Source organism: Panthera onca, chromosome D1 (genome assembly GCF_046562875.1).
Source record: "Panthera onca isolate mPanOnc1 chromosome D1, mPanOnc1 haplotype 2, whole genome shotgun sequence".
In the NCBI taxonomy this organism is placed as follows: domain Eukaryota; kingdom Metazoa; phylum Chordata; class Mammalia; order Carnivora; family Felidae; genus Panthera; species Panthera onca.
Genome location: NC_138348.1, coordinates 76,245,986 through 76,271,833, shown reverse-complemented (window position 1 = coordinate 76,271,833; position 25,848 = coordinate 76,245,986). Strand labels below are relative to the sequence as shown.

The following is a 25,848-nucleotide window of genomic DNA, read 5'->3' as shown; positions in this document are numbered from 1 at the left end:
GAAAGGCTACATGGTGCTCAGTTTCATTTATAACATTTTAGAAAAAGCAAAAGACAGCAATAGAAAACAGACAAGTGGTTGTCGAGGCCTGGGGGTGGTGGGAGAAACTGTATCCAAAGAGCCCTTGAGGCAAATTTGGGGAATGATGGAAACTGACCACAAGAGTTGGTTCCTAGATGCTGGATGGGCATCAGCGGTGGTGCACCATCAGAATCACTGGAGTGAATTACTTAAACTCACTACATTTCATTTAGGCTTCAAACATGCAAATGAACATGGGGAAATGAACACCTAAGACTGCTCTCTGCTCAGAAATATGTAAAATGAGCAAGCAATTGCCAAGGCCATATCTCCTCTTTGGGATTTATTCTGGGCAAACTAAACCGAAGTCTTTGATGGTTCCCCTCACTTTTTGGAAACAATCCAAAATGTTTAGCTTCATTGACAAGGCTTTTCACGATCAGATCCTGATTTGCTCTCCAGAATGATCTCTTGCCCCACTCACCTCACTCCTGCCCCAGCACACCCCGTCTTCTGTCCAGAATTACATGCAGTTTCTTTAACCTACCATATTCTCCCATACTTATGGGCTTTTGCCTATGCTAATTTCTCCTAAATACATACTGCTAACTTCTTCAAACTTAAAGACTCCCTCAGACATCTCCAAATTCAGGGACACTTTCCCTGGTCTCCGCTCACCCTCTCGACACCCAAACTGAATGAGACATGCCTCATCTGTACTCCCATTTTGCTCCATACATTCCTGTGCCCTGACTCTAATCAAGCCACTGGAAAATTGTTGCTTCATTTGTCTGTGTCTGTTTCTAGACTGTGATCTCCTTGAGGACAGGGACCACATTTTTCACTTCTGTGTCTAGAGTCTGGCATGATAGCTATTATGTGAATCTATGTATCGATTAAATGAATGGCTGAGTGGATTCCTGGATGGATGAATAATGACTGGATACATAGATAAAGGCTATAAAATAAGTATGTAAAAATCATTCTGGGAACTGTAAACATACGTTTCTGTATTTCTTGTTCATCAATAAATCTGATTGACTGATTTTGGATTTCTAGTTATCTCACCACCACTCCCGGTTTTCAGATATGAGATGCATGCAAATTAAGTCAGAGTATAAGAGCTGTAGAAAATAATACATCCCAGGTTGGAGGGGACTCGCATATTTTAGCTTCGCTTGGCTGTGGTCATCTACATGGCAGCACCACTCAGGAAACACTAGTCTATCAACATGACCAGGCAAATCAAAGTTACTATGTACTGCTCTAATTTGATCATGGTTCTATAGGCCCAGATAAATCTCAAATATAACATCAAGTAACTGAAATAGAATTGTAAATCTTCCTCCTCTGCATTGAGGAAATGGAGAAGTGGCAGGAATGGGCAGATGAGGACGCTATGCTTTACTTAGATAATTACTGGGCACAGAGCGCTAGGTTTAAGATGAATGAAACAAAATGAATAAATTAAATAATTAACTATGCATGAGGGAGCAACCTAAAAATTAAAAAGTAGTTTAAAAATGCACTTTTGGCATAACAATGCTTTCTTCCAGATATCTCTTGAACTTAGTAAGTTGGTACAATATACAATTCAAATAATATAAATGGTAACTACAAACATACATATAATAAGGTAACAAAAGAAAAGCAACTGACTGTCAGACTGTTGGTATTAAAATACCATTGAAAGTCAGTGTCATAACTTTGAGGTCTGTTAATTGGAACAGCTATTGTCCAAATTTGATCATAGCTTCCAGTTATTGCATTTTGTCTATAGTTTAAATAATATGAACCCATTAATAATAGAAATGTAATTTTGGAAGAAAGATGCCCTTAGATATGAACATAATTCCAGAGTTGTGGCACTATAACAAACAGCTGATATTTAAGAGAAGATAGATAACATTCTAGTGCTCCGGTGTAGAGAAGCCATGAAAGAAATCCATAAATCCATACTACATCAATGACACTTGAGATCAAAATGCTGTAGGTAGTTGCCAAATCCTTTTGCAAAGCTTTTTTTTTTTTTTTAGCTTTATTCAATTTGCCAGATTCAATCCAAGAGCGCATCTCCAGAATATGGTAAACTCTCAATCCCTAAACTTCTTGTTCTCTAAAATCAAAGAAATAGTCAAAGCCTCCAGTGGGCAGCTCAGCAACATCTCCCTGGCCCCCCAACACACACACCCCTCTTCTTTCCATTCAATTACAGCCAAAAGGATTTTGTCCTAACTTGAATTGGGGAATCCACCACAGATGGCATAAACCTTCAGTCAACAACACATGAGCAGGGAGGCTGTCCTCCAAAGTTACGGTACCACATTTTTAAAATCCAAAATTAGGAAACAGGGATAAATAGTCATGCATTACAAAATATTGTAAATTGGGGGACCTGAGAAAATCCGGAGCCATGGCTACAATAAGTCCGGAGCTGAAATCAAGCTACATTCAGCTACACACTGCTCATGAGTCAGCATTATTTCTTCCTGTGGCCAGTATTTGCTGTCATTCCATCATTGAGAATGCAGAGAACTTAGAAACCTAGGGTCATGATGAAGAACGTGGCACCAGAGGGACCACGAGACGAGCAGTTGTGTTTTCCAGCCTCTCCTGCCCCAGCCCTGCTCGGAAGACGTGGAATCTTCTCTACCTGTTACCCATCTCATCCCTCTAGGGACTGGACCCCATTTCCTGTCCTCCTACCATGTGATCCTGCTTTAAACCACATGGACTGACCCTCTGAAATGGCAAGGTTGCTGCTACACGTTTGGCCCCTAGTCACGTCCACCTGGAGACTCTTGTGCTTAGTCCAGAAGATCACAGCTGCTGTCAGCTTGACACCAGCCCTTACCACGAGGTCTTCGGGCTCTTGTAGAATCCATGGCAAGGGGTGCTGACAACCATCCAAAGGCATTGCCTCCAGTGAGTTGGCTGACCTCACCTAACCCCTTCCCAGTCGTGGCTGCTACTTCTTTCTGATGTCCAGGCATTCAAGTCCCAGCAAGATTCTTGGTAAGCCAGTGCTAAATATGTGTCCCCATATTTTACAAATGAGCAAATGCAAACGGAGAGTAGTTAAGAAGATTGCCCATATCGGTAGCTGAAGACTAGTGAAACTTAGGTAAACTAGGACACAGGGACATTCATCACAGTTACTGCAAAACTCAGACTTAATGAAAAGCACAATACTATAATGAAACAAAGATTTGGAACTAAATGGACATATAGCAGAATCCTGGCTCAGGTATTATCTGCATAATTGTGCATGATTAACCTGTTTGATACCCAGTTTTCTTATCTCTAACGTGGAGATAATGACTGTATACGTTATCTTTTGTTGCATAACGAATACCTCCAAACCCTAAGACGACAAACATGTATTATCTCACAGATTTTGTGGGTCAGGAATGCAGGCGTGGTTCACCTGGGGGCCTCTGACTTAAGGTCTCTCATGAGGTTGCAGTGAAGATGGTTGCCAGGCCTGGCGTCTCATCTTGGGGAGAATTGGTTCCAATCTCACTCATGTGGTTGACAGGACTCAGTTCCTCTTGAGCTGTTGGACTGACAGTCACTCACTGGAGTTGCCCGGAAGGCCTTCCTCGGTGTCTTGCCACACAGCAGCTCCCATCATGTCCGTTGACTTCTGTCAGAGCTAGCAAGCTAGAAAGCAAGAAGGAGCCCGCAAGACAGAAAACCAAACTTTTAATAGCCTAATCTCAAGGTTTCAGCCCCTCTCTTCGCCATATTCTTTAGGAAAGAATCCCTAAATCCAGACCACGCTCAAAGGGAGAAAGTTACACAACGGCATGGATACCAGGGGGCAGAGACCAATGGTAATCATCTTAGAAACTGCCTACCACAATGCCATTAATGTAAAGGGGGAAAAAAAAAAAAAAATATATATATATATATATATATATATGGAAAGCACCTTGTATTTAGGAGCCTATAAATATTAGTGAACTTCTGGCAAACAATTCTGGTTTAAACGCCACAAATTTGTGCCTCCCGAAGAAGGAGCCTTGACTCGTTTTTATCTAAAGACTTGATCACTAAGATAATTGTACTTAATTGCATCTCAGAGTAAGTTTCAGATAGTGGAACAGAGATTTCTAAAAGTTCTGAATTTGGGGGCACCTGGGTGGCTCAGTCAGTTAAGCGTCCGACTTCAGCTTAGGTCATGATCTCGAGGTTTGGGAGTTCGAGCTCCACATCGGACTCTCTGCTATCAGTGCTGAGCCTGCTTCCAATCCTCTGTCTCCCTCTCTCTCTGCCCCTCCCCTGCTCGTGCTGTTTCTCAAAAATAAACATTTTTTTAAAAAAGAAATGTTCGTTAATTGTTGTTGAATAGTCCATTTCTCCCCCCTCTTAAAATAATTCAGATTAAAATTTTTAACACTCATGATCTAACAGGGCAATGTTTTTTAGTATATTTAGATAAAATTCAGTAATTAAAAAATTTAAAAAAATTTTTTTAACGTTTGTTTATTTTTGAGAGACAGAGAGCATGAGCAGGGAGGGGGCAGAGAGAGACACAGAATCCGAAGCAGGCTGCAGGCTCTGAGCTGTCAGCAGAGCCCGATGCGGGGCTCGAACCCACAAACTGTGAGATCACAACCTGAGCCAAAGTTGGATGCTCAACCGACTGAGCCACCCAGGTGCCCCCTTTTTCATTTTTTAACGTTTATTTATTTTTGAGAGAGAGAGCATGAGTGGGGAAGGGACAGAGAGAGACACACACAGAAAAAAATTTTTAATGTTCATTTATCTTTGAGGGAGAGATTGGGGGCTGGGGGAGAGACAGAGAGAAAGGGAGACAGAAAATCCCACGCAGGCTCCTCTCTGTCTGCGCAGGGCTCAAACCCATGAACTGAACTGTGAGATCATGATCTGAGCTGAAGTTAGACACTCAACCGACTGAGCCATCCAGGTATCCCAAAATTCAGTAATTTTTGAAAACGTGAATTTGAAGATCTCCAAAATCCAATCCTTCACAAATTAAATAGTTTTATATTTAAAACTATTCTGTATGAAACTAGTAAGTCTATCAAATGTATTAAGTCTTTTATTTTCCTCTGACTCTTCTTCAAAGGAGTCTATTGGTTATTGTGGCTCCATAAAAAAAAATAATAAATTTCTCTAAAAGTCGATGCTGAGTACAGTTGAAGTACACCAACTGGGAATTAAGAAAACAAAAAAACAAAACAAAACAAAAACAGCAATGACTAAGTTCTCCAAGATAAAAAAGAAGCATTCATAAGAGTTCAAGAATCTCTTGTCATCAGGGGACAGCTTTATAGATCTGCTGAAATGTTAGTTTATTCCTTGTTAAGGTCCTGACTTTCCCTGTCCGTGAGTTCAGACTTCTTGATTTCACTTCCCATGTGCCAACAGATGCTGCATTTCAAGTTGGAACAAAGGTTCCTTTTCAGAGAGTCCACAAAATGGCAGGTTCTTCACTACTCCCTCATTCTCTGTGCACATGCTCCTCCCTGATCCTGCCTCTTTCCAGGTCATTTAACCCTGATCTTCCCTCTCCTTCCTATCTGCTCTTCTCACTTTCTCTTCAAACACGTCCTACCCGTTTACCCCAATGTCTTTGCTTCTCTGTTTCCTCTTCCCTCCCCACCTATATTCACCAGCTGTCCTATAGTGCACGCCTTTCGCTCATTCACGATTCGTGATGGAGTACTCACTATCGAATCTTCTTTTGTCGTCCCGTCTGCTCCTACCCTCAGCTGGCCATCATCGGTTTCACCAATCTGTACTGAAATGAGCATGTCAGTGTGTGTGTGTGTGTGTGTGTGTGCTGGGGAAAGGGAAGGAGAGAAAATACTCACTGTTTTTCCCCTTTTCAATAATTTGAATGTTAGTTGAAGAAGGATGCGTCTGCCCACCATCATGTTCCCAGTCTTTGTTCTGCCTCTTTTAAAATGGCATTATTTGGTCTACTGGACAGGAAGTAAAGACGGTACAGAGAGTGTGTTGGAGCAGTTAATAAAATAAATTGGAAGGAGCAAGGAATACACTACTTCTGCCCTTGGAGACAAGTCACCGGGTTAAAGTAAAGAAGCCAGGCAAGAAAGGTAAGAGGATGAGCTGGAATTAGACCTCGAGCCACTCGGAAGAGACAAACGCGTCACATTTTAGTTACCAATCTAAGACTGACGAACTTAACAGGAACCCCTCAACCAAGAAACACTCCCACGTGTCATGGTGGGACACATTAGTGCCTGGAGGAGACACATCATAAACAAGGAGTCATTTTCCACGGTAACACTTTAATCACTTTGTCAAAACAATCTGAACACGCGTACATAAATACTTGATTTGCTTCAAGAATGGGTAGCATAAAAGTCCCTGAGATACATCCAAAAAGGACTTGAAACGTAATGCGATTATTCACCATACTAATTACCAAGAACTTGGCTCCCTTCCCTCCTATCTAAGGCATGTGACACTTTAAAACACACACACACATACACACACACACACACACACATATATACATATATATAATGCTAAATCAGAGTCTCCCTCTCTGGTGCCTGGTTTTCTTCCCGTTTATTGCTGCTGGGTAGGAAGTCATTTCCAGACTACCAGGAAGGCACCTGGGGAGGTGAATTAGTTCTTTAAACTGTGGGGTGCCAGTTGGTAGAACGATGGCAAGTGAAACTAGAAGGTCCCAAGAGAAGATGTCCAACCCCCCCTCCCCCATTCTGCAGTTCAAGTGACAGAGGCTCCAGGGGTTGTGACTTGCTCAAGCACGGCTGGTCCTGCCTCTACTACCGTAACCTCAAGCAGGTCCTTCAGAGGTCTGGACCTCAACTTCCTCTATAAAATGGAATGGTGATAATCATAGCTAACATCTTCCAGGTGCTTCCTATGTGCCAGACACCGTACTGAGTACTTTGTGTCTCATCTAATTCCCCCAACACCTCTGTCAACCATAGATGATTACCTTTAATTAGAGATGCCAAAGCACAGAAAGTTTAAATAACGTACCCAAGGTAAGACAATTAGCGAAAGTTGCCAAGCTGATCTAGGAACCGAGGAGGGTCTATCTCCAAAATTCTTAAATTCCAATTCTCAAATCCCTTTTAAGAAACACCCATCAGGTAGGTTCTCAAATTCCCCAGATGTCTAAATGTCTAGCACAGAGTTGACTGACTACGGCCAAATCCAGGTACCCCATCTGTTTACATATTGCCAACGGCTGTTTTTGTGCTGCATCGGCAGAGTTTAGCCGCAGCAGAAACTGTATGGCCTGCAAAGCCTAAAATATTTACCCCGGCCCTTTACAGAGAGAAGTCTGTTTTCATCCTGCTCTAGAACTTTGAAAACTTAGAGCACACTGTAACCGTACAGCACTTCACAATGTACAAAGCACTGTGGTACATGTTGTCCCACGTAACCCTCATTCTCTAGGGGCATTTGTGCATTATAAAGGAGGAAGCTAAAACCCAGAGTTTAAGCAACTCGCCTAATCAGGACGGCAGGGGCAGAAAGTGGCAGAAACACATCCAGGTTCTGACTCCCAGTTGCAAACTCTTTCCATGAAGCCACCCTGTCTCTTCTAACTTACCGCCAGGGAAGGGCTTGGACACCGGAAACGAGTGTGGATGCTGAAAGCCAGTCACACTGTCTTCCCGATCCCACTATCATTCCAGGCACAATCATATCATTAGAGTCATCAAGTGCTAAAAATATTCAATTTGTAATAAACTTGAAAGTAAAGTTTATGCCTTCAAGGGGGGTGGGGCATGATGATCATAGAAAAGACATTTTTAAATATATATGATGCATTTTTATATTATCAGATATGAAATTTTAACCTACTCAATTTAGAATGATGTGAAAAATAACATAAAATGAGCAATTGACATATTTCTCTTACTCTTTGATGAAATCAGCCTCAAAAACTATTCTGGCTGTTCTAGACCCAAAATTTGCACACAAATAAAAATGCAATTATACCTTCCTTACACTAAATATTCAATAAATATGTGGTTAGTTTTAACAAGATTTACTGTAACTAAGAAGAACATCAGTAAAATAATACTCATGTAACAATATAACTTAACAATTTGTCTTTCAAAGAAAGAATAGCCTGCAAATTCAAGCTCGATCTAAATAGCAATGATGATTCTTGAAATAATAGAGCTTAGCTTTAGGAATACACCTGAAATATATAATATGAGGCCCCTTGCTTTTTATTTGAGATATATCCTGAAACATATGTTGAGATTTAAATTAAGACATACAAATCGATATGGAGGCAACTTGAAATCACTGCAACAAAAAAGGAAAAAAAAAAATCTCTCTTACCAATTGAGTGATTGCCACGTGTTAGGCCCCTTTACTTATTTTAGTTTCCACAAAGCTCACAATGAGCTATGAAGTATTTTCCCTCCCCATCTTACAGATAAGGAATCTGAGGCTCGAGGTTGTTGTTGTTATTATTATTTTAGAGAGAGAAAGCAAGTGCAAGCAGTGGAGGGGCAGAGAGAGAGGGAGAGAGAATCTTAAGCCGGTTCCATGCCCAGTGCAGAGCCAGACACAGGGCTTGATCTCGCTACCTTGAGATCATGACCTGAGCCGAAATCAAGAGTCAGAGGCTTAACTGACTGAGCCACCCAGGTGCCCTTCAAGGTTATTACTAACTTGCAGAGGTCACACAGCTGGAATTCAAGCCAGATTACCTTCAAAATCCACTCTCCCACTGCCCATCTAGATTCCCAGGAACCCCAAGATCACTTGCCAATCTCTCATAAATACTCAGTATAAGAAGAGGATTTTTCCTTTTTCTTTATTGGTTGACTGATACTTTGTAATTCCGCCCACACTATAATATTTTAATAAGGAAATGTTATCTATGGGCTTTAATTTCTCCTTTTAAGGAAAAAAAATTGAAGCGCCTGGATTTCAGTGAACTTTTTAAGTGAGTCTGCAATGAATACTCGTAGAGATAAAACTTAATGATTCAGCTAATTGCCCTAATCAAAAGCAAAATTACAGTTTACAGCACAACTTTATATAAACCTAATCTTAGACCATGCTCACAATAATCAGTCACTGAAGGTCCTTATTGTAATAAGTCAAAGAGAAAAATAAACCATTATTTGAGGCTATAAATCAACTGGTTTTCTAATAACTGACCTATGGTCTGTATTAAAGAATGTCACTTTAAACAAGTAGGTTCTGCCGATTGACTGATCAAAGTTCTATTTTACCTGTTGACAAGGGCAGATTCTAATACCCTTCAAGAAAAGGACCTCGCCTTACACATGTGTGTGTCTCTCCTGGCACCCCAAGCCCAGTGTTTGGCACAGAGGAGGCACGCGGTCACTCCTAGTAAATATGCTGCTCGTTCATCTTTTCAAGTCAATGCATACCATTTTCAAAGTTGGTCCACGGCACAGGCTCAAGGGCACTAGAAACGTGAGGCCATACCGTAAGTACTACTATGCAGACTAGGAGGGGAACCAGCCGGCCCCGGGGAGAATGGCAGATTTATATTTTAACAGAAAACCACGGCTCATTGCAGGCACTAATTTAGTTCCATTCCCTAGCAATTAAACATTTAACTGAAAACTGACAGAAACAAAAACTGCCATTAGTAGACACCATGAAACTTTTTTCCTTTTGCCATATTGCGGCACAATCTCTTTTCTCTGTCCTGCAGACAGGTACTTCCGGCAGTACGTTCCTGCTTAATTTTTCCGTCCAGTAAAACGATACAAACAAATAACTCTGTGGAAAGTGGCACTGCGGCTTCCTTCTCTTCTGTTGGTAAACACGGGCTGGTTTTCTGGACAGAGGGGAGAAGAAGGTCGCTTCTGCTTTTTTCACATCTCTAATTTTAATACACTTTTTAAAAATTTTGGTTATAGAAAAACAGACACAGAGGAAATAAGTTAGGAGATGCTTATTCACATTGTAAAGGGATTCCCCAGAGGACTGCATTAAACACTGACGTCTCCTAAAGCAGTGAATTGGGGATTTGATTTAAAAGCAGTGTTTCAAAAATACGTGTGTGTAAAGTGAGGTACACCTGTATATTCATCCTAACTCTTCCCCAAGGGCAATCTAGCATCGTCTTTGTACTCAGACAGCAGGGGAACAAACAGTACTTGTTAAGGAACGGTCCATGGATCATTGGACCACCCTCCTCACCGTTTTTTAGGAGATGAGACTTTGAGGAAGTCATGAGACCCACTTGCGGCCACAGTCCTTTCACTATTCTGCAACAAGGCTCCTTCTGGAACGGGGGGCTTGCTACACATTCGCCCAGTGCAATGTGAGTCAAGGAGCAGTGTGTATGGATTTGGATTCAGCACAGGCCACCTATATAGCCCGTGACAGATGAGGAAAAAAAGAGCAACTGACTCAAAGGCTTCTGGTAGTTAAGCTACTGTTTCACATCCGTCCTGGTTACAAGGTGAGGGAGGGCTCCCTTCTTCACCGGTGAACACTGATGCCCACCTACAGCAGACAGAGCCCAACTGCTAGCTGTGCAAAAAAAACCCCAAAAAACCAAACAAACAAAAAAACAAAACCATGAGAACCAGGGATCCTTCCTACCCAGTCTTTATGCTGAATCATATTAATTGGTAAATCACCTTTCCCCCATAGAGTAAAAATGGGTGTTTGGAAAACTCGACCAGCCAAGGAGATGTGCAGCTGAGGGTCAAAAGCTGACGATCTGACCTCCCTGGGTCACACCGGGGTTTCACCGCTCAAACCAGCGAGCCAAATTGCGTATGCTCTTGGGCCGGTCCCCGGCGCTCTGCACAGCCTGGCAGGCCCGGCACCAAGGCTCGTCCCAGAAGGAGGTGATGTGCACGGCGTAGCTCCTGCGCCAGCTGAAGTAGCGACGGTAGACTGCTGGGTTTCGGTCGAGGAAGAGCAGGTGGGCAGCCAGGGAGGAGGCACTAGGGAAGTCGTCTACGTGGATGAAGGCACCGCGGGGCATGAAGCGTTCATAATTGGCACGGTCGGGGCCCAGCACCACGGGCACGGCCCCGGCCAGCAACGCATTGCGCCAGAGCTTCTCAGTGATGTAATCCAGGTGCTGCGAGTTCTCAAAGGCCAGGTAGAACTTGTAGCGGGCCACTGTGTGCAGAAGGCCAATGCTGGGCACCGGCCGGCCAGGCCCGCTCCTGCCGAACACGTCCACCGACACGTGCTGGCTCAGCTGGTGGTAGTACCGGACCCGGGCCTGGTGCTCATCCCAGTTGCTCACCACCCAGGCCACCAGCCCCCGTTTCCGGGCCAGCGGCGGGGCCAGGCCTAGCGGCTGGTCGCTGGGATGGGTCCTGGGGTAGAGGTACCCGTAAGGCACGAAGATGTCCGAGTCGGCCCTGTAGGAGAGGGTCCAGTTGAAGAGGTTCCCCGCCAGGTTCCGCAAGCCCGGGGAGTGGGAGGGCGACTCGAAGTTCATCCACACCCAGCGCTGGCCCGGGGGCCTGAGGCCCGAGGTGGCCAGGGCTTCGGCGGCCACCGCCTCCTCGTCGTCCAACACCCGCAACTCCAGCTCATCTGCCCAGAGCACCGGGGCGCCCCAGGGCGGGGGCCAGTCACGGGGTTCCTTCACGAGGTCACGGTGGTGGAAAAGCACCGCCTGGGCCTCCCCATAGGCCGCACGGTCGGTGAGCAGGCGGCAGCCGCTGATGTTGAAGCGCAGCCAGCAGTCCGGGGGCGGCCTCGCGCCGCTGTCGCGCCCCGCGAAGGGTTCCCACCACAGCAGCACGGCCACCGGCCGCGGCGGGGCGGAGGATGCCCAGGGCAGCGGCGGCAGCTGCCTCCAGCAGCAGAAGGCGGCCAGAGCGGTGCACAGCAGGCCGGCCGCCGCCAGCGCGGAGGCGCTCGGCAGAAGCCCCCGGCCCCGGCGCCGCCCGAAGCGCCGGCCGGCCGCCCGGCCCCACGGCGCCCCCATGGCGCGCGCAGGCACGGCCGCCGCCGCTCGCCGCGCGTCCGCAGGCGTGGGGCCGCGGCGCCCGCTCTCATGCTGCCGCTGCGGCTCCGGCCGTCGTTGCCGCTCGCCGCCGGCCCTGGAGCGGGAGAGGGCGGTCCCGGAATCCCAAGGCTCGCGGGCCTGGCACTCCTCCCGAAGAGTCCCCGCGGGGCGCGCCGCCAGGGCTAAGCGCGCGGCCCGGGCAGCCCCGCCGGGCGCCGCCCCGTCCCTCCCCTCCACCGCGCCCCCGGCCCGACCGGCACTGCCGGCCCCGGGCGTTTCCTGCAGCGCCTCCGCTCGTCCCCGCCCCGTCCAGGACTCCCGGACCTTCGGCCGCGCCGCCCGGGCCCCTCACCCGCTCTCCGGACCCCACCTCGGGGGGTCCCGGGCCTTTCCGCGCGCCCAGCTCCCTGGCCTTGAGCCCGGGCCTGCCCGCGGCTCCCTCCCAGCGGCGCCCCGCTGTTCAGTCGCGGTGGCCTGCACCTTCGCCTTCCAGAGGGAGGACCCGGTTGGTCGCTGGGCGCGTGCAGAGGGCGCTAGAGCGGACTCGTGGAGAAGGCGGGCCGGGGGTGCCGAGTCCCCGGGCGTCGGGACGGAAGATCGAGTCCGCTTCCTTCCTCGCCGCCCTGCGGTGACCAGCGACGCCTGCCGGAGGGAGGGAGCGCGAGAGGCCGCGGAAACGTGCGGGCTGCGGCGCGGCCACGGCGGCGGTGACCGTGACCTCGTGACCCTCCGAGACAGGCCAGTGGCGCGACCCACAGGGGTTGTGCGTTTGTGAAACCAAGTTTTCAGGGTGGATAGTTAAATCCCACTGCCACAAGAACGTTCTCTCCCCTCCGCCTTCCTCCCCAGCAGAGGATCAGAAGAATAAACGTTTTCTGAGCAATCTGAAACATTCTTTTCCCTCACTCCACCTCTACATACTCCTCACTGCTGGCCCAGAACGTTCTTGGTACAAGGGCGAGGAGGACTCTGAAACCAAAGATAAACATATGGCCCTTTGGGCCTTTGTCCTCCAGGAAATTACTGCTTGGTCCGGGAGTTGAATGAATGAACGGCACTACTAAGTTTTATTAAGCACTGAAGAAACAATTAGAGCACCCAAGTTTTGGCTATAAAAGGTGAGTAGCTCACAGCTGCTTCCACTGTTATCAGTGAGTCAACAATCCAGGCATGCATTTCTATAGCCAGTTGAGCAAATTTTTTTTTCCTACAAGTTGAATTTGAATTTCTAGGTTTAGGCCTTCATTTATGTCATTAAACTGTTTTTCAGCAAAATTCCAAATAGGCCATAGGTGGGCTGCTGACCTAAGGAGATGAGGCAGTTTGGGGAGAATTTTTAGTATTTGACAGCTGTGCATTGCCAGCACCCCAGCCCAGTACCATATTGAGTTACGGGATGTTAGAGGAGAAATGGATTTGCTGGGAATGGGGCCAACCTGTCGGGTGTGTTTGATATTATGCATACAGAACAAACAAACAAACTTGGATTTGCCATTAGGATTTACCAGGAAGAACTTTGTCATTAAAAATCAAGTACAGAGGGGGCACCTGGGTGACTCAGTCAGTTGACCATCACACTCTTGATTTCTGCTCAGGTCATGATCTCACAGTTCATGGGATTGAGCCCCCCACCCTCTTGGGCTCTGTGCTGACAGGGTGGAGCCTGCTTGGGATTCTGCCTCTCCCTGTCTCTCTCTCTCTCTCTGGCCATTTGTGTACACATGCTTTCTCTCAAAATAAATATTTTTAAAAATCAAGTATAGATTTCGAAAGCTTCTATAAAGATGGTTTCATGTGACACTGCCTTCTGGCCCACAGGGACAATTTGGGAGCCGGATAGCATTAGATGTTCTGGCTATACCTACTTTCTCCTACACACTAAAACTTGTTATAATGTTGTGGAGTTTTTTTTTTATTTTTTATTTTTTTAATTTCATGGTATAATTTTTAAGCTACTTAACCAAATTGTCATTGGAGCTATGAATTTCAGTTCCACTCTGTTATTTTTTTTAATGTTTATTTATTTTTGAGACAATGCGAGAGACAGAGTGCAAGCAGCAGAGGGGTAGAGAGAGGGAGACACAGAATCTGAAGCGGGCTCCAGGCTCTGAGCTGTCAGCCCAGAGTCCAATGTGGGGCTCAAACTCAAGAACCGTGAGATCATGACCTGAGCCGACGCTCATGACCAGATGCTTAACGGACTGAGCCACTCAGGTGCCCCACTCTGTTATTTTTAATTCTAAAAAAAAAGCTATAAGTGCCCAAGTGTTTCCTTCTTCAACCAAAATAAGGAAAGGATATATTGGCTTTTCTTGTTATGCAATTCAAAAACCCATATATTTATGCACATTCCTCCCCCACTTGAAGTAAATAAGACATCACAGATAGAGGCTAACGTTGTATCCAGCACATGGTAGGTAAGCATTTGGTAAATGTTAACCTGCTTCCTTGCTTCCTTCCCCCACTCCTAATTTTCCTGTAAGTCCTTCAGATATTCCAATTAAACCAACTTTTTATGGGCAGAATGGCTCCTATCTCATGAATATCAATTTCCATAGTATCTACTTACCTTGGTAGAGTGAGGGATCAGCAACTCCTACTTTAGTCTTATTTTGATGTTGGGGAAAGGGATTACCTGGCAGGAGGGTGTAGTTGGATCAATGGAAACCAATCATGACTCCTCTACAAACAACTGATTGAAGATCATACTCATTGATTTATTCCCTGAGCAACGGTTTGTTCTTATTTTAGAGGGATGGAAAGGAGGAAAGGCATTAAGGGAAAGTAACAAAGCCAGGTGTTCTCATTTATTTATTTAACCAGTTAGGAACCTGGACTGAAAAATACCATTTCTACCTTCAAGAATCTGAAACAGTGCAGAGAGAAAGAATTATAGAAGGCTTTGAGAAGGTGGTTCCTGGAATAATTAGGAACGATTAAAATTGGGAACAGGGCTGAGATGTTCGTCTAAACAGAAGGAGCAGCATAGCAACAGCCAAACGGGATGAAGATGGTAGGTTAGAAATCACTAGGGGTTTAGTTTGACTAAGGAGATGGGGTTTTATCCTGAAGGCTGTTGAGAATCCTCGAAAGGTTTTAATAAAGCAAAGGATCAATATAACGAGTATTTTTAAAAGATCTTTTGCCAGGTATCTGGGTGGCTCAGTTGGTTAAGCATTCAACCCTTGATCTCAGGTCTTGATCTCAAGGTTGTGAGTTCAAGCCCCACAATGGGCTAGAAGCCTACTTAAAAAACAAAACAAAAAAACTCATTTGTGAGGGGAGGTGAGCATATGGAAGTTGACATGAGATAGTCTCCTGGTGTGCTGGCCATGTTCATTGATATAGGCACTGGTTAATTGGGTATGTTTTGTTGAGTAAATTCATTAAGCTTCAGACTTACATATGTGCTTTTATGTGTGTATATTATACTTCAGTAAAATGTTTCTAAGAAAAAAAAAATCATTCTTTCATTAGTAAAAGATGAATTGGGAGTAAGGACCAGGATAAGAACACAAGTATCTAATCCAGTTGGAAAACCGTTGGTATACTTCAGATATGAAACAAAATGCCTGAACTGAGATAGATGTGAGAATGAGATTAAATTAAAATTAAAGGAGAATCAATTCAGAGATAGTTAGGAGGCCATTCCTCCAGGAAGCCTTCCTGGACCCCCATGTGCACAAATGTAGGGTAGGTTACATGACTCTCCTGTGTGCTCCCATATAGACATCGTTCAGAATATCATGGGGCCGGGATCATATTTCATTCACAACTCCATCCCTAGCACTGAACCAGGCATCTAGTAGTTTTCATCATTTCACTGAACACTTGTTGAATGAATGAAGGCTCTTAATGTATTGCTGAAATAATCTGTTGGTAAATGTGTTCCCCACTATAAAGTGTGTAAGTATCAGGAAAAATTGGCTATGTGAATGATTTGCTGTGACATGAAGAAGCCCCTGAAGCTTTCAAGTGTAAATGCTACACATGAATTAGAGCCGTGATGACCAGCATCAGAAGCTCCATCAAATAAGGCTGACTCTCATTGGCCCAACCTGCACCAAGTGTCATTCTTGAAACAATCACTGTGATCAGGAGATGTAGACTCTCTTTAGATACTCTTGTGGAGCTACAGGGTAGGTTTACCTAAACTTCATGGACCAACAGCGGAGGGAGTTCCCCAAAGGGAAATGCTGTTATCTGAAGAGGACGGGGTAGTGGGCGGGCCAAAACAACCCTGGCTACCAGCCGTCAGTAAGCAATTGTTATTCTAAATGCTAAAATTGTTATTCTAAGATTCTTAGAATTTTAAGGTTTCTATGATTGTCTTTAATTTGGTAAGGATAAACCAAAGTATTTCTTGTGTAGTTAAAGGCCTCTCAGTTTCCAAGGAATATTACACAGGAAGAACTGGCTTTCCTTGGCAAGTATGAAGACAACAAGGTCAGGTGTAAAGAAGGGCTTCTGGACTCTGAGGATTGCTAACGCGGTGTAGAGGAGAAGTCCATAAATTAAGGCCTATTTTATCAAGCCAAGTGAGTAATCAGCGCACAGCGTGTCCGAGGATGATCTATTCAGTTCCAAAATTTGATATAGGACAGAATTCTTTGAGACCAAGGGCAAGGACGACTCTGGTTGCTGCAAGTCTAACTCACTCTTGGCTCTTCCTCAGGGAAATGGTACATTTGCAGCCCGTCCTGGGACTCCTCACCAAAGACATTTGATATTTCCTAGGAATCCCCAGAACACATTCTGACGGCCTCAGGCCTTTCCACCGGCACCAAGCTGGCCAGCTGGGCTCCACAAGGCCACCCTCAGATGAGTTCTTATCTCTGGATGGATTTGAGATTCCTGGATTTGAGATTCCTGTGACTCAACATTGACCTGCTCAGTATACTTTCCAGTTTTTCCCTTGAAGAGAGAAAAGGGCAATCCAGAGCCCCTCCCCATATTCTGTACTTACAAGGAAGTGGGGAGCAGTCTGTGAGAAGATGTGCCTGGAAAGGCTAACCCGGATGCAAGTAGGTGGAGATTGTTTCCTTTGTCAGGCATAATTCTTTAACTGTGCGTAATTGGGCAGTTGAGTGTGGAGATGATTGTTAGTTAAAGATTGTTAAGAATTGTGTAAATTCAATGACAATCCCCAATTTATTATTCATTGCCCTGTGAAATCACTGGTAGAAAAACAAGCCTAATACCAATTTATAAGGTCTTCTCTTTTTACCCAAGTGCAAAACGTTACTGCCCCTGAAAGGCGTTGTCGCAAAGAGACAATATGAGAACTTACTGTATTTACTTTAGGGTGTTAATCTTTACGTACTCGAGTTCCTCTTGCACACTTCCTTGACTGAAGAGTGATACAAGAATGTTGGGAGATCCGAAAAATGTACATAGTGAAATTTCAATTACTGTTAGAAATATTTATATAATTCTTTAAATATTGGCAGGATTTACCTCTGCATTTTTCTTGTTAAACTACTTCCTCCTAGAATAGACATTATTTGTAGTCACACGTGAAAGTTATGGAATACAAGACTTATGCAAAAGAAAGTAAGGGGCGCAAGGGTGGCTCAGTGGGTTAAGCGTCCGACTCTTGATTTCAGCTCAGGTCATGCTCTCACCATCATGAGATCAAGCCCTGCATCAGGCTCTGCACTGACAGGAAGGAGCCTGCTTGGGATTCTCTCTGTCCCTCTCTCTGCCCCTACACCACCCTCAAAAAATAAATTAATGGAATAAAAAAAAAAGAAAGTTATTTTGACATCGAAATAAGTATATTAACATCACACAGTGCAACGCCTGGCAACATGAGGTGTTTCATAAATATTTCTTAAATACATGAATAGATGAATGAATGAACACCACTCTTAATTTTACATTTTAGGAGACACTTACAAAACAATTGCATTTCTGCATTCATAAAAGTTATGCAAAAGACTTTGGACTCTAAGGGTGCCTGGCTGGTTCAGTTGGTGGAGCAAGTGACTCTTGATCTCATGGTTGGGAGTTCGAGCCCCACATTAGGTATAGAGATTATTTAAGAATAAAAATCTTAAAAAAAAAAAAAAAAAAGATTGAACTCTAAAATAATTACTAAGAAAATAATACAACAGAAGTGTAGGGTACATCTTGTTAAGTATCACACTGGCCTCCCCAAATCCCCTCCAGGTTCACCAGCACTGTCCTTCTACCCCAATCCCAAGTCTCACTTGACTAAAGCAAGTTAGGACAAATCCTACACAATCACAGAAATTCAAACATATCAACACTAGGCTTTTCTATGGTACCTGCCCCACATTAGTACTTATGTGTGTGGCTACACTCAAGGCAACCAGATCCTAACTCAGGACCAGACCTTAACTCTGGGAGGCACCCCCCACCCTCTGCAGATGGAGGAAAGGATCTTGACTACCTGTCCCCCACCCCTTGTCCTGACCCCACTTCTCACACAGTCCCAGGGCACACGTCATGAAAGAAAATGGAGAGAAGATACATAATTTTTTTCCCCTAGAAGTCAGGTAATTCTGCTTTGACCAGTAAATTTCCCTCAAGTAGCCAATCAGAATAGAACGGTGCTCAGACCAGGCTCCATCACTCTCATTCCTGTGATTCTACTTCTAAAAAGGGGTTGAGGCACTTGCAATATTAAGAAATACTTGTTGGCTGGGGCGCCTGGGTGGCTCAGTCGGTTGAGCGCCGACTTCGGCTCAGGTCACGATCTTGCGGTCCGTGAGTTCGAGCCCCGCATCGGGCCCCTGTGCTGACAGCTCAGAGCCCGGAGCCTGTTTCAATTCTGTGTCTCCCTCCCTCTGACCCTCCCCATTCATGCTCTGTCTCTCTCTGTCTCAAAAATAAATAAACGTTAAAAAAAAAAAAAAAGAAATACTTGTTGGATGACAATGAACAAATTAGTGGCACACAAATGATTTTGGAAAGGCATGGAAAATGAAAGGGTAAGTCTAGATTGCTCATATGGCAAGGGAAGAAAAATTCCTGAAGAAGTAAGACAGCCACATATTTATGATTCCAGGCCAAGCTTACTGTGGCCAAATAAACCACAGCCCAGAAACCTTACATGCTGCATAAAGTTGAAATCACATTAATAAGGCTGGTTATAATAGGATTATTTTCAACCACTCTGAAAGGAACATTCGGTCTGTACTCACCTTCAGAAACGTTTAGTGCAATTCAATGAACATTTGGTCTTGGGGAAAAGAGGACAGGTGAATAAACACTGCCCTAACTATCTAACTGCATGGCAAGAGCTTCTTCTGTGCTGGCAGCACCACGGGGCTCTGCATAAAAAGCAACTTCTTTCTCGAGTGAGCTCACTGTGCAAAGACTTCATTTCCTGGATCATCCAAGACAGCAGGGAAACAGCGGCAACTGTTAAAGTCAGAGAAGAGAAATCAGATGTGAACGAAAGTGGTAGATGCTGTCTGATCACCCGTTCACGGAGCCCACCGTTCCTCACTCCCACCACTGACCAGCTGTTTTGCCCCCCAGCGCCCTTGAAGCTCTCCTGGCCCCTTTCCCAGTCCACAGTTTGAGCAAGATTGATGGGGATTGTTGATAGACGATTTTGATGTGACAGGATTTGCTGTGTGCCTTTGAAGGTGAAATACTTCAGTTTTTCTTTGGTACATTTTGGCATGGCACCTTTGTCATGATCAGCTTGTAGAGATATTGTTTTGTTTGTTTGTTTTCTGAAGGGTTTTCCAAACAACACAGTACTGAGAATTGTCCCACATTGACACCTGCCGGGCCACATTAGGGGCAGACCTTGTTTGGGCTTAGAAAACTGCAAAAGCTGTAACTTCATGCGATAACATTTACTGAAGGCCAATTCTGTGAAAGTCCTTGAGGTATATCTGAACAGACAAACATTTCTGCCCTGGTAGGAGATGCTAGCTATTTATTACACTATTACACTAATAGCTATTTATTAGCTATTTAATCCACCCTGTTGAACTATAGTTTTAGAGCAATTCCAGACCTAAAGAGTCCAAAGGCTGACATCAGAACCTGGGATGTGTTAGATCTTCAGTCACTGCTGAACGTGCCTCTAGAAGCAAGACTTCCTCAATTGCCTTGTCACTTTGTCCCTTGTCACCTCTGCATTGATCAAGTGTCACTCTCAGAGTAGAAGGTTGTTCTAGGCCACCTATCTTTGCACCTTTCTCATCTCCGCTTACAACTAGTTAGGCAAGGTTCGTCGGTTTGCCAAGGAAGTTTTTCATGTGAAAGGGAAGCAAGTTTCTGCTGGGGAAAGAGGGTAGACCTGAGTCTCTCCACCCAGTAGATTCTACTCTCTCTCTCTTAGTGGCAGAGATGTGGGATTATAAACCAGAGTCAAGCGGTTTAGCCCACATACATGTGCTTCAAGCAAGCGCTATAATTAAGCCAGACAAAACTACAGCCAGTTTTATTAGTAAGGATTCTTTTAGTTGCAGTTATAGTGACTTACTGGAGGCAGCTCCGGATCGGGGGGAAAAAAAAAGGCAGGATGGGGGGCAAAACGTATTAACAGGTGAGAAGCGAGTCTCACAGAAACCCACTTCTAAAAATTTTTATTAACACTATTTTTAAAATGTTTATTTATTTTTGAGAGAGAGAGCAGGTGAGGGTCAAAGAGAGAGAAAGGCAGAGAATCCCAAGCAGGCTTGTGCTGTCAATGCAGAGCCTGACTCAGGGCTCAATCCCAAGAACCCTGAGATCATGACCTGAGCCAAAATCTAGAGTCGGACATTTAACCAACTGAGCCACCCCGGTGCCCTAACTCTCAGTTTTCAGTCTTTGGCAGCAAGAATCCAACTGGGCCACCTTGGGCTTTGTCTACCTGGTGAACTTAGCCATGGCCGAGAACAGAGTCCAGGGCAGTGTGGTCAGTGGATTAGTGGGGGCAGGGAGTCAGGGATACGGTGGTGGTGAGCTATTCTCAGAGGAAGGAACACCTTTGTGAGCTGAACCGTTCTGGAGAGGTGACTAACTCCTGTGTTTGTTTTGTTTTTTAATAAATAAAGATGACCAAGGGAGGTCTTCCTCAGCCTTTCAATTATTTCCATGAATAAATGCTTCCTTATATCTAAAGTAAATCCTTGAAAACAACATATTATGAAATACTTTACACGTAGAAAAAATAGGGTGATGAATCCCAAATTCCTCTTAAGACTCAACAATTGCTAAGATTACTCACATAGGGGCACCTGGGTGGCTCGGTCGATTGAGCGTCTGGCTTTGGCTCAGGTCACGATCTCACAGTTTGTGGGTTCGAGCCCCGCATCGGGCTCTGTGCTGACAGCTCAGAGCCTGGACTGCTTTGGATTCTGTCTCCCTTTCTCTCTGCCCCTCCCCTGCTTGTGCTCTGTCTCTGTCTCTGTCTCTCTCTCTCTCAAAAATAAACATTTAAAAAAAAAGACTACCCACATATGCTTCTTTTAACCCCCCCTTTTTTTTTATTTCTGATGTATTTTTAAAGTTTATTTATTTATTTTGAGAGAGAGTGCACGCCCATGTGTGCAAGCAGAGGAGGGACACAGAGAGAGAATCCCAAGCAGACTCCACACTGTCAGCACAGAGCCAGACGTGGGGCTGGATCTCACCAACTGTGTTATCATGACCTGAGCCAAAATCAAGAGTGGGGTGCTCAATCAACTGAGCCACCCAGGTGCCCCTTATTTTCTACTTCTAATTTTTTTCTTTATTTCTTTTCTCTTTCTTTATTTCTTTTTTTTTTTTTTAGTTAACATACAATGAAATATTGGTTTCAGGAGTAGAATTCAGTGATTCATTGCTTGCCTACAACACCAGGTGCTCATCATAACAAGTGCCCTCCTTAATACCCATCACCCATCTAGCTCATTTCCCACCCATCTCCCTCCGTCAACCCATAGTTTATTCTCTATCATTAAGAGTCTCTTGTGGCTTGTTTCCCTCTCGTCTCCCCTCTCCCTGTATGTTCATCTGTTTTGTTAAATTCCACATGAGTGAAATCATATGGTATCTTTTTCTGATTGACTTATTTCACTTAGCATAATACATTCTAGCTCCCTCCACATAATTGCAAATGGCAAGATTTCATCCTTTTTGATGACTGAGTGATACACACATACATACACACACACACACGCACACACACACACCACATGTTCTTTATCCATTCTTTAGTCAATGGACACTTGCACTGTCTCCATAGTTTGGTTATTTTTGATAATGCTGCTGTAAACATTGGGGTGCATGTACCCCTTCAAATTTGTACTTTTGTATCCTTTGGGTAAATACCTTATAGTGTCCTTGCTGGATAGTTCTATTTTTAGTTTCTTGAGGAACCTCCATACTGTTCTCCAGAGTGTCTGGACCAGTTTGCATTCCCACCAACAGTGCAAGAGGGTTCCACTTTTTCTGCATTCTTGCCAACACCTGCTGGTTTTTGTGTTGTTAATTTTAGCCATTCTGACAGGTGTGGGGTGGTATCTCATCATGGTTTTGATTTGTATTTCTCTCATGATGAGGGATGTTGAGCATCTTTTCATGTGTCTGTGGCCAACTGGATGTCTTCTTTGGAAAGTCTTCTGCCCATTTCTTAACTGGGCTATTTGTTTTTTGGGTGTTGAATTTGATAAGTTCTTTATAGATTTTGGATACTAACTTTTATCAGAAATGTCATTTGCAAATATCTTCTCCCATTCCGTAGGCCGTGTTTAACTTTGTTGATTGTTTCCTTCCCTGTGCAGAAGTTTTTTACCTTGGTGAGGTCCCGATAGTTCATTTTTGCTTTTGTTTCCCTTGCCCGAGTCATGTCTCATAAGAAGTTGCTGCAGCCAAGGTCAAAGAAGTTGCTGCCTGTGTTCTCCTTTAGGAGAACCATTTTGAATTTATTTTTGTGTTTGGTGTAAGAAAATGTCCAGTTTCATTCTTCTGCATGTCGCTGTCCAGTTTTCCCAACACCATTTGTTGAAGAGACCGTCTTTTTTTTCCATTGGATATTCTTTTCTGCTTCATCAAAGGTTAGTTGACCATATTGTTGTACTTCCATTTCTGGGCTTTCCATTCTGTTCCGTTGATCTATGTGTCTGTTTTTGTGCCAGTACCATACTATCTTGATGACTATAGCTTTGTAATACAGCTTGAAGTCCGGAATTGTGATGCCTCCAGTTTTGTTTTTCTTTTTTCAGAATTGCTTTGGCTATTCCGGGTCTTTTGTGGTTCCATAGAAGTTCGAGGATTCTTTGTTCTAGCTCTGTGAATCTACTTCTAATCTTATCATCTGTGTGGCTCACAGATACTTTTGCCACGACTATTTAGCCAAATTAGGAAGTGTGGTGCAAGCCCTATGACACCAAGTTACCCCAGAGCAACTTCAGCCTGAACTGTAAAAATTCAAGGACTCTTGGGCTGGGAGCATATAAAATGAAAACTAAAAGTGAGCAAGCTTCAAACAGCTCTAGGAAAAAAAAATTTTTTAATTTCATTTCTGACCTTAGAAGGAATGCCTCTAGTGTATTTCATCGAGTATTAAAATGGCTATTGATTTAAGATGGCTATAGATTTCTATCACTTTAAAGGAGTATCCTTGTAATTCTGGTTTTCAAAAAGTTTTTATTGAAAATGCTTATTGAATTAAAAACCAGATGTATCATATTGTAACTGTTAAAACCATCCCCTATCTTTGGCATTTCGATGGTTTCAGTTATTCACTATTATACATAATGCTTGCATGAAAAATCCTGTCCAGGAATCCAGTTAGGAAGATGTACTATGGGGCAATGAAGAACAGAATTTAGCCACAAAAGGATCCAGGACCTCAAACTAGAATAAGGACAGAAACCTTAGCTAGGAAACAGAGCCTTGAGATCAGTCCTTGGTGCTGGTAGCTAGCGGCTGAGCAGGAAGTGGGAGACTGATGCCAAGGACCCAGCCTAGGCAGTGAGGTTGAAAATGAACAAAGCGGGGCTTGTTTATTGGGCAGGAATAGAGTGGAAGTGAGGAAGGAAATCCCTGAGAGTGAGTTTGTAAAGCCACACCTGGAGTTCAAGTGCAAACAGGACATCGTTTCTAATGGATGAATAAGTCAGCACTCCCCCACTCACTGCACTTTTTGTGTGGTATCCTAACATAGGTGCAAAGAGGTGATGGGAAGAATTTTTAGAAGGTTAAGATTTTTGATTGGTAAGAATAATGAATGCTTTACCCAACTCCTGGTAGTTTGGGGGCTATATTTCTTGACTGATTTAAAATGTAATCTCTCCAATTTTAGCCACTGGCCCACAGCACCATTTTTGAAGCAACCAGCGATGGAGAATTCCATAAACATGGTGGTGGCTGGAATTGGCTTACATGTAGGATCTCTTCTGGTGTGCATTTACTAAATGGAAATTTTTATATTAAATCTGGAAAAGTTTGGACCTTAAGAGACTATTGACTGTTTCACTGTGTAAATATTTTTAAATAGGGAAGGGACATACCCAGTCAACAAATCTTTGTTGACTTGACTTATTACATTAAAACTGAGAAATGAACTGGAGAACTGAGAACTGGAAGAAGTTTTAAGACGAGCTTAGCCTAGAAAGGAAAGAGAATGAGAGATATGTAACCAGAATACTATGAAAAAGAATTTAAAAAAATTTTTTTAATGTTTATTTATTTTTGGGAGACAGAAAGACAGAGCACCAACAGGGGAGGGGCAGAGAGAGAGGAAGACACAGAATCTGAAGCAGGCCCCAGGCTACGAGCTGTCAGCACAGAGCCCGACACGGGGCTCGAACCCATGAAGCCCAGGATCATGACCTGAGCCAAAGTCGGACGCTTACCTGACTGAGCCACCTAGGCGCCCCTATGAAAAAGAATTTTTTAAGGGGATAGGAATGAGTATTATGACAGTTATGTATAAAATGAAAGGCTGAAAAACCCAAATGTCCAAAAAATAGTGATAAATGCAAAATTTTACTACATATAATTTTTAAATATAATTATCATTTAAAGTTATATGATGGATAGGAACACCTCAGGGGCTCAGTTGGTTGAGCATCTGACTCTCGATTTCAGCTTGGGTTGGGGTTCCAGGCTCACAGAATCAACTCTGAGCATAGAGTCTGCTTGGGATTCTCTCTTTCCCTCTGTCCCTGTCCCCCACTAGTGTTTGCTCTCTCTGTAAAATAAAAATAAAATAGGGGTGCCTGGGTGGCTTAGTCTGTTAAGTATCCAACTCTTGGTTTCGGCTCAGGTCATGAGATGGAGCCACACTTCAGGCTCCCTGCTGAATGGGAAGCCTGCTTGGGATTTTCTCTTTTTTTCTCTCTCTCTGTCTCTGCCCCTCCCCTCCTCTCAAAATAAATAAATAAACTTTAAAAAGTAGATGAATGGTGGGGTGCCTGGGTCGCTCTGTCAGTTAAGTGTCTGACTTCGATTCAGGTCATGATCTTATAGTTTGTGAGTTCGAGCCCCACATTGGTCTTCTCTGCTGTCAGTGTGGAGCCAGCTTCAGATCCTCTGTCCCCCTTTCTCTCCCTCTCTCTCTCCCTCAAAAATAATAAGTAAAAATAATTTTAAAAAAGCAGACGAATGGATAAAGAAGTTGTGGTACACATACACAGTGAAATATGATTCAGTCATAAAAAAGAATGAGATCTTGTCATTGCGACAACATGAATGAACCTAGAGGGTATTATGCTCAGTAAAATAAGTCAAAGAAAGACAGATACGGTACGATTTTACCTGTATGTGGAATCTAAAAAACAAAGCAAAAACAAACCCGTAAATACAGAGAACAAACTGGTGGTTGCCAGAGGGGAGGAGAGTGCGGGGATGGGCAAAACGGGAAGGGGAGTGGGAGACCCAGGCTTCCAATTTTGGATTGAATAAGT

General features: G+C 44.1%; 1 protein-coding gene across 1 annotated transcript; it reads right to left on the bottom strand.

The window, feature by feature from the left end:
• Positions 1-8,221: 8,221 nt before the first annotated feature.
• FUT4 (fucosyltransferase 4) lies at positions 8,222-19,640 on the bottom strand. Its single transcript, XM_081790166.1, has 5 exons — positions 19,474-19,640; positions 19,319-19,372; positions 12,895-12,952; positions 12,464-12,710; positions 8,222-12,330 (listed from the first exon to the last, which is right to left on the bottom strand). The coding sequence occupies exons 1-5, from the start codon at positions 19,638-19,640 to the stop codon at positions 10,757-10,759; spliced, it is 2,100 nt and encodes a 699-aa protein (XP_081646292.1). The 3' UTR covers positions 8,222-10,756.
• Positions 19,641-25,848: the final 6,208 nt, after the last annotated feature.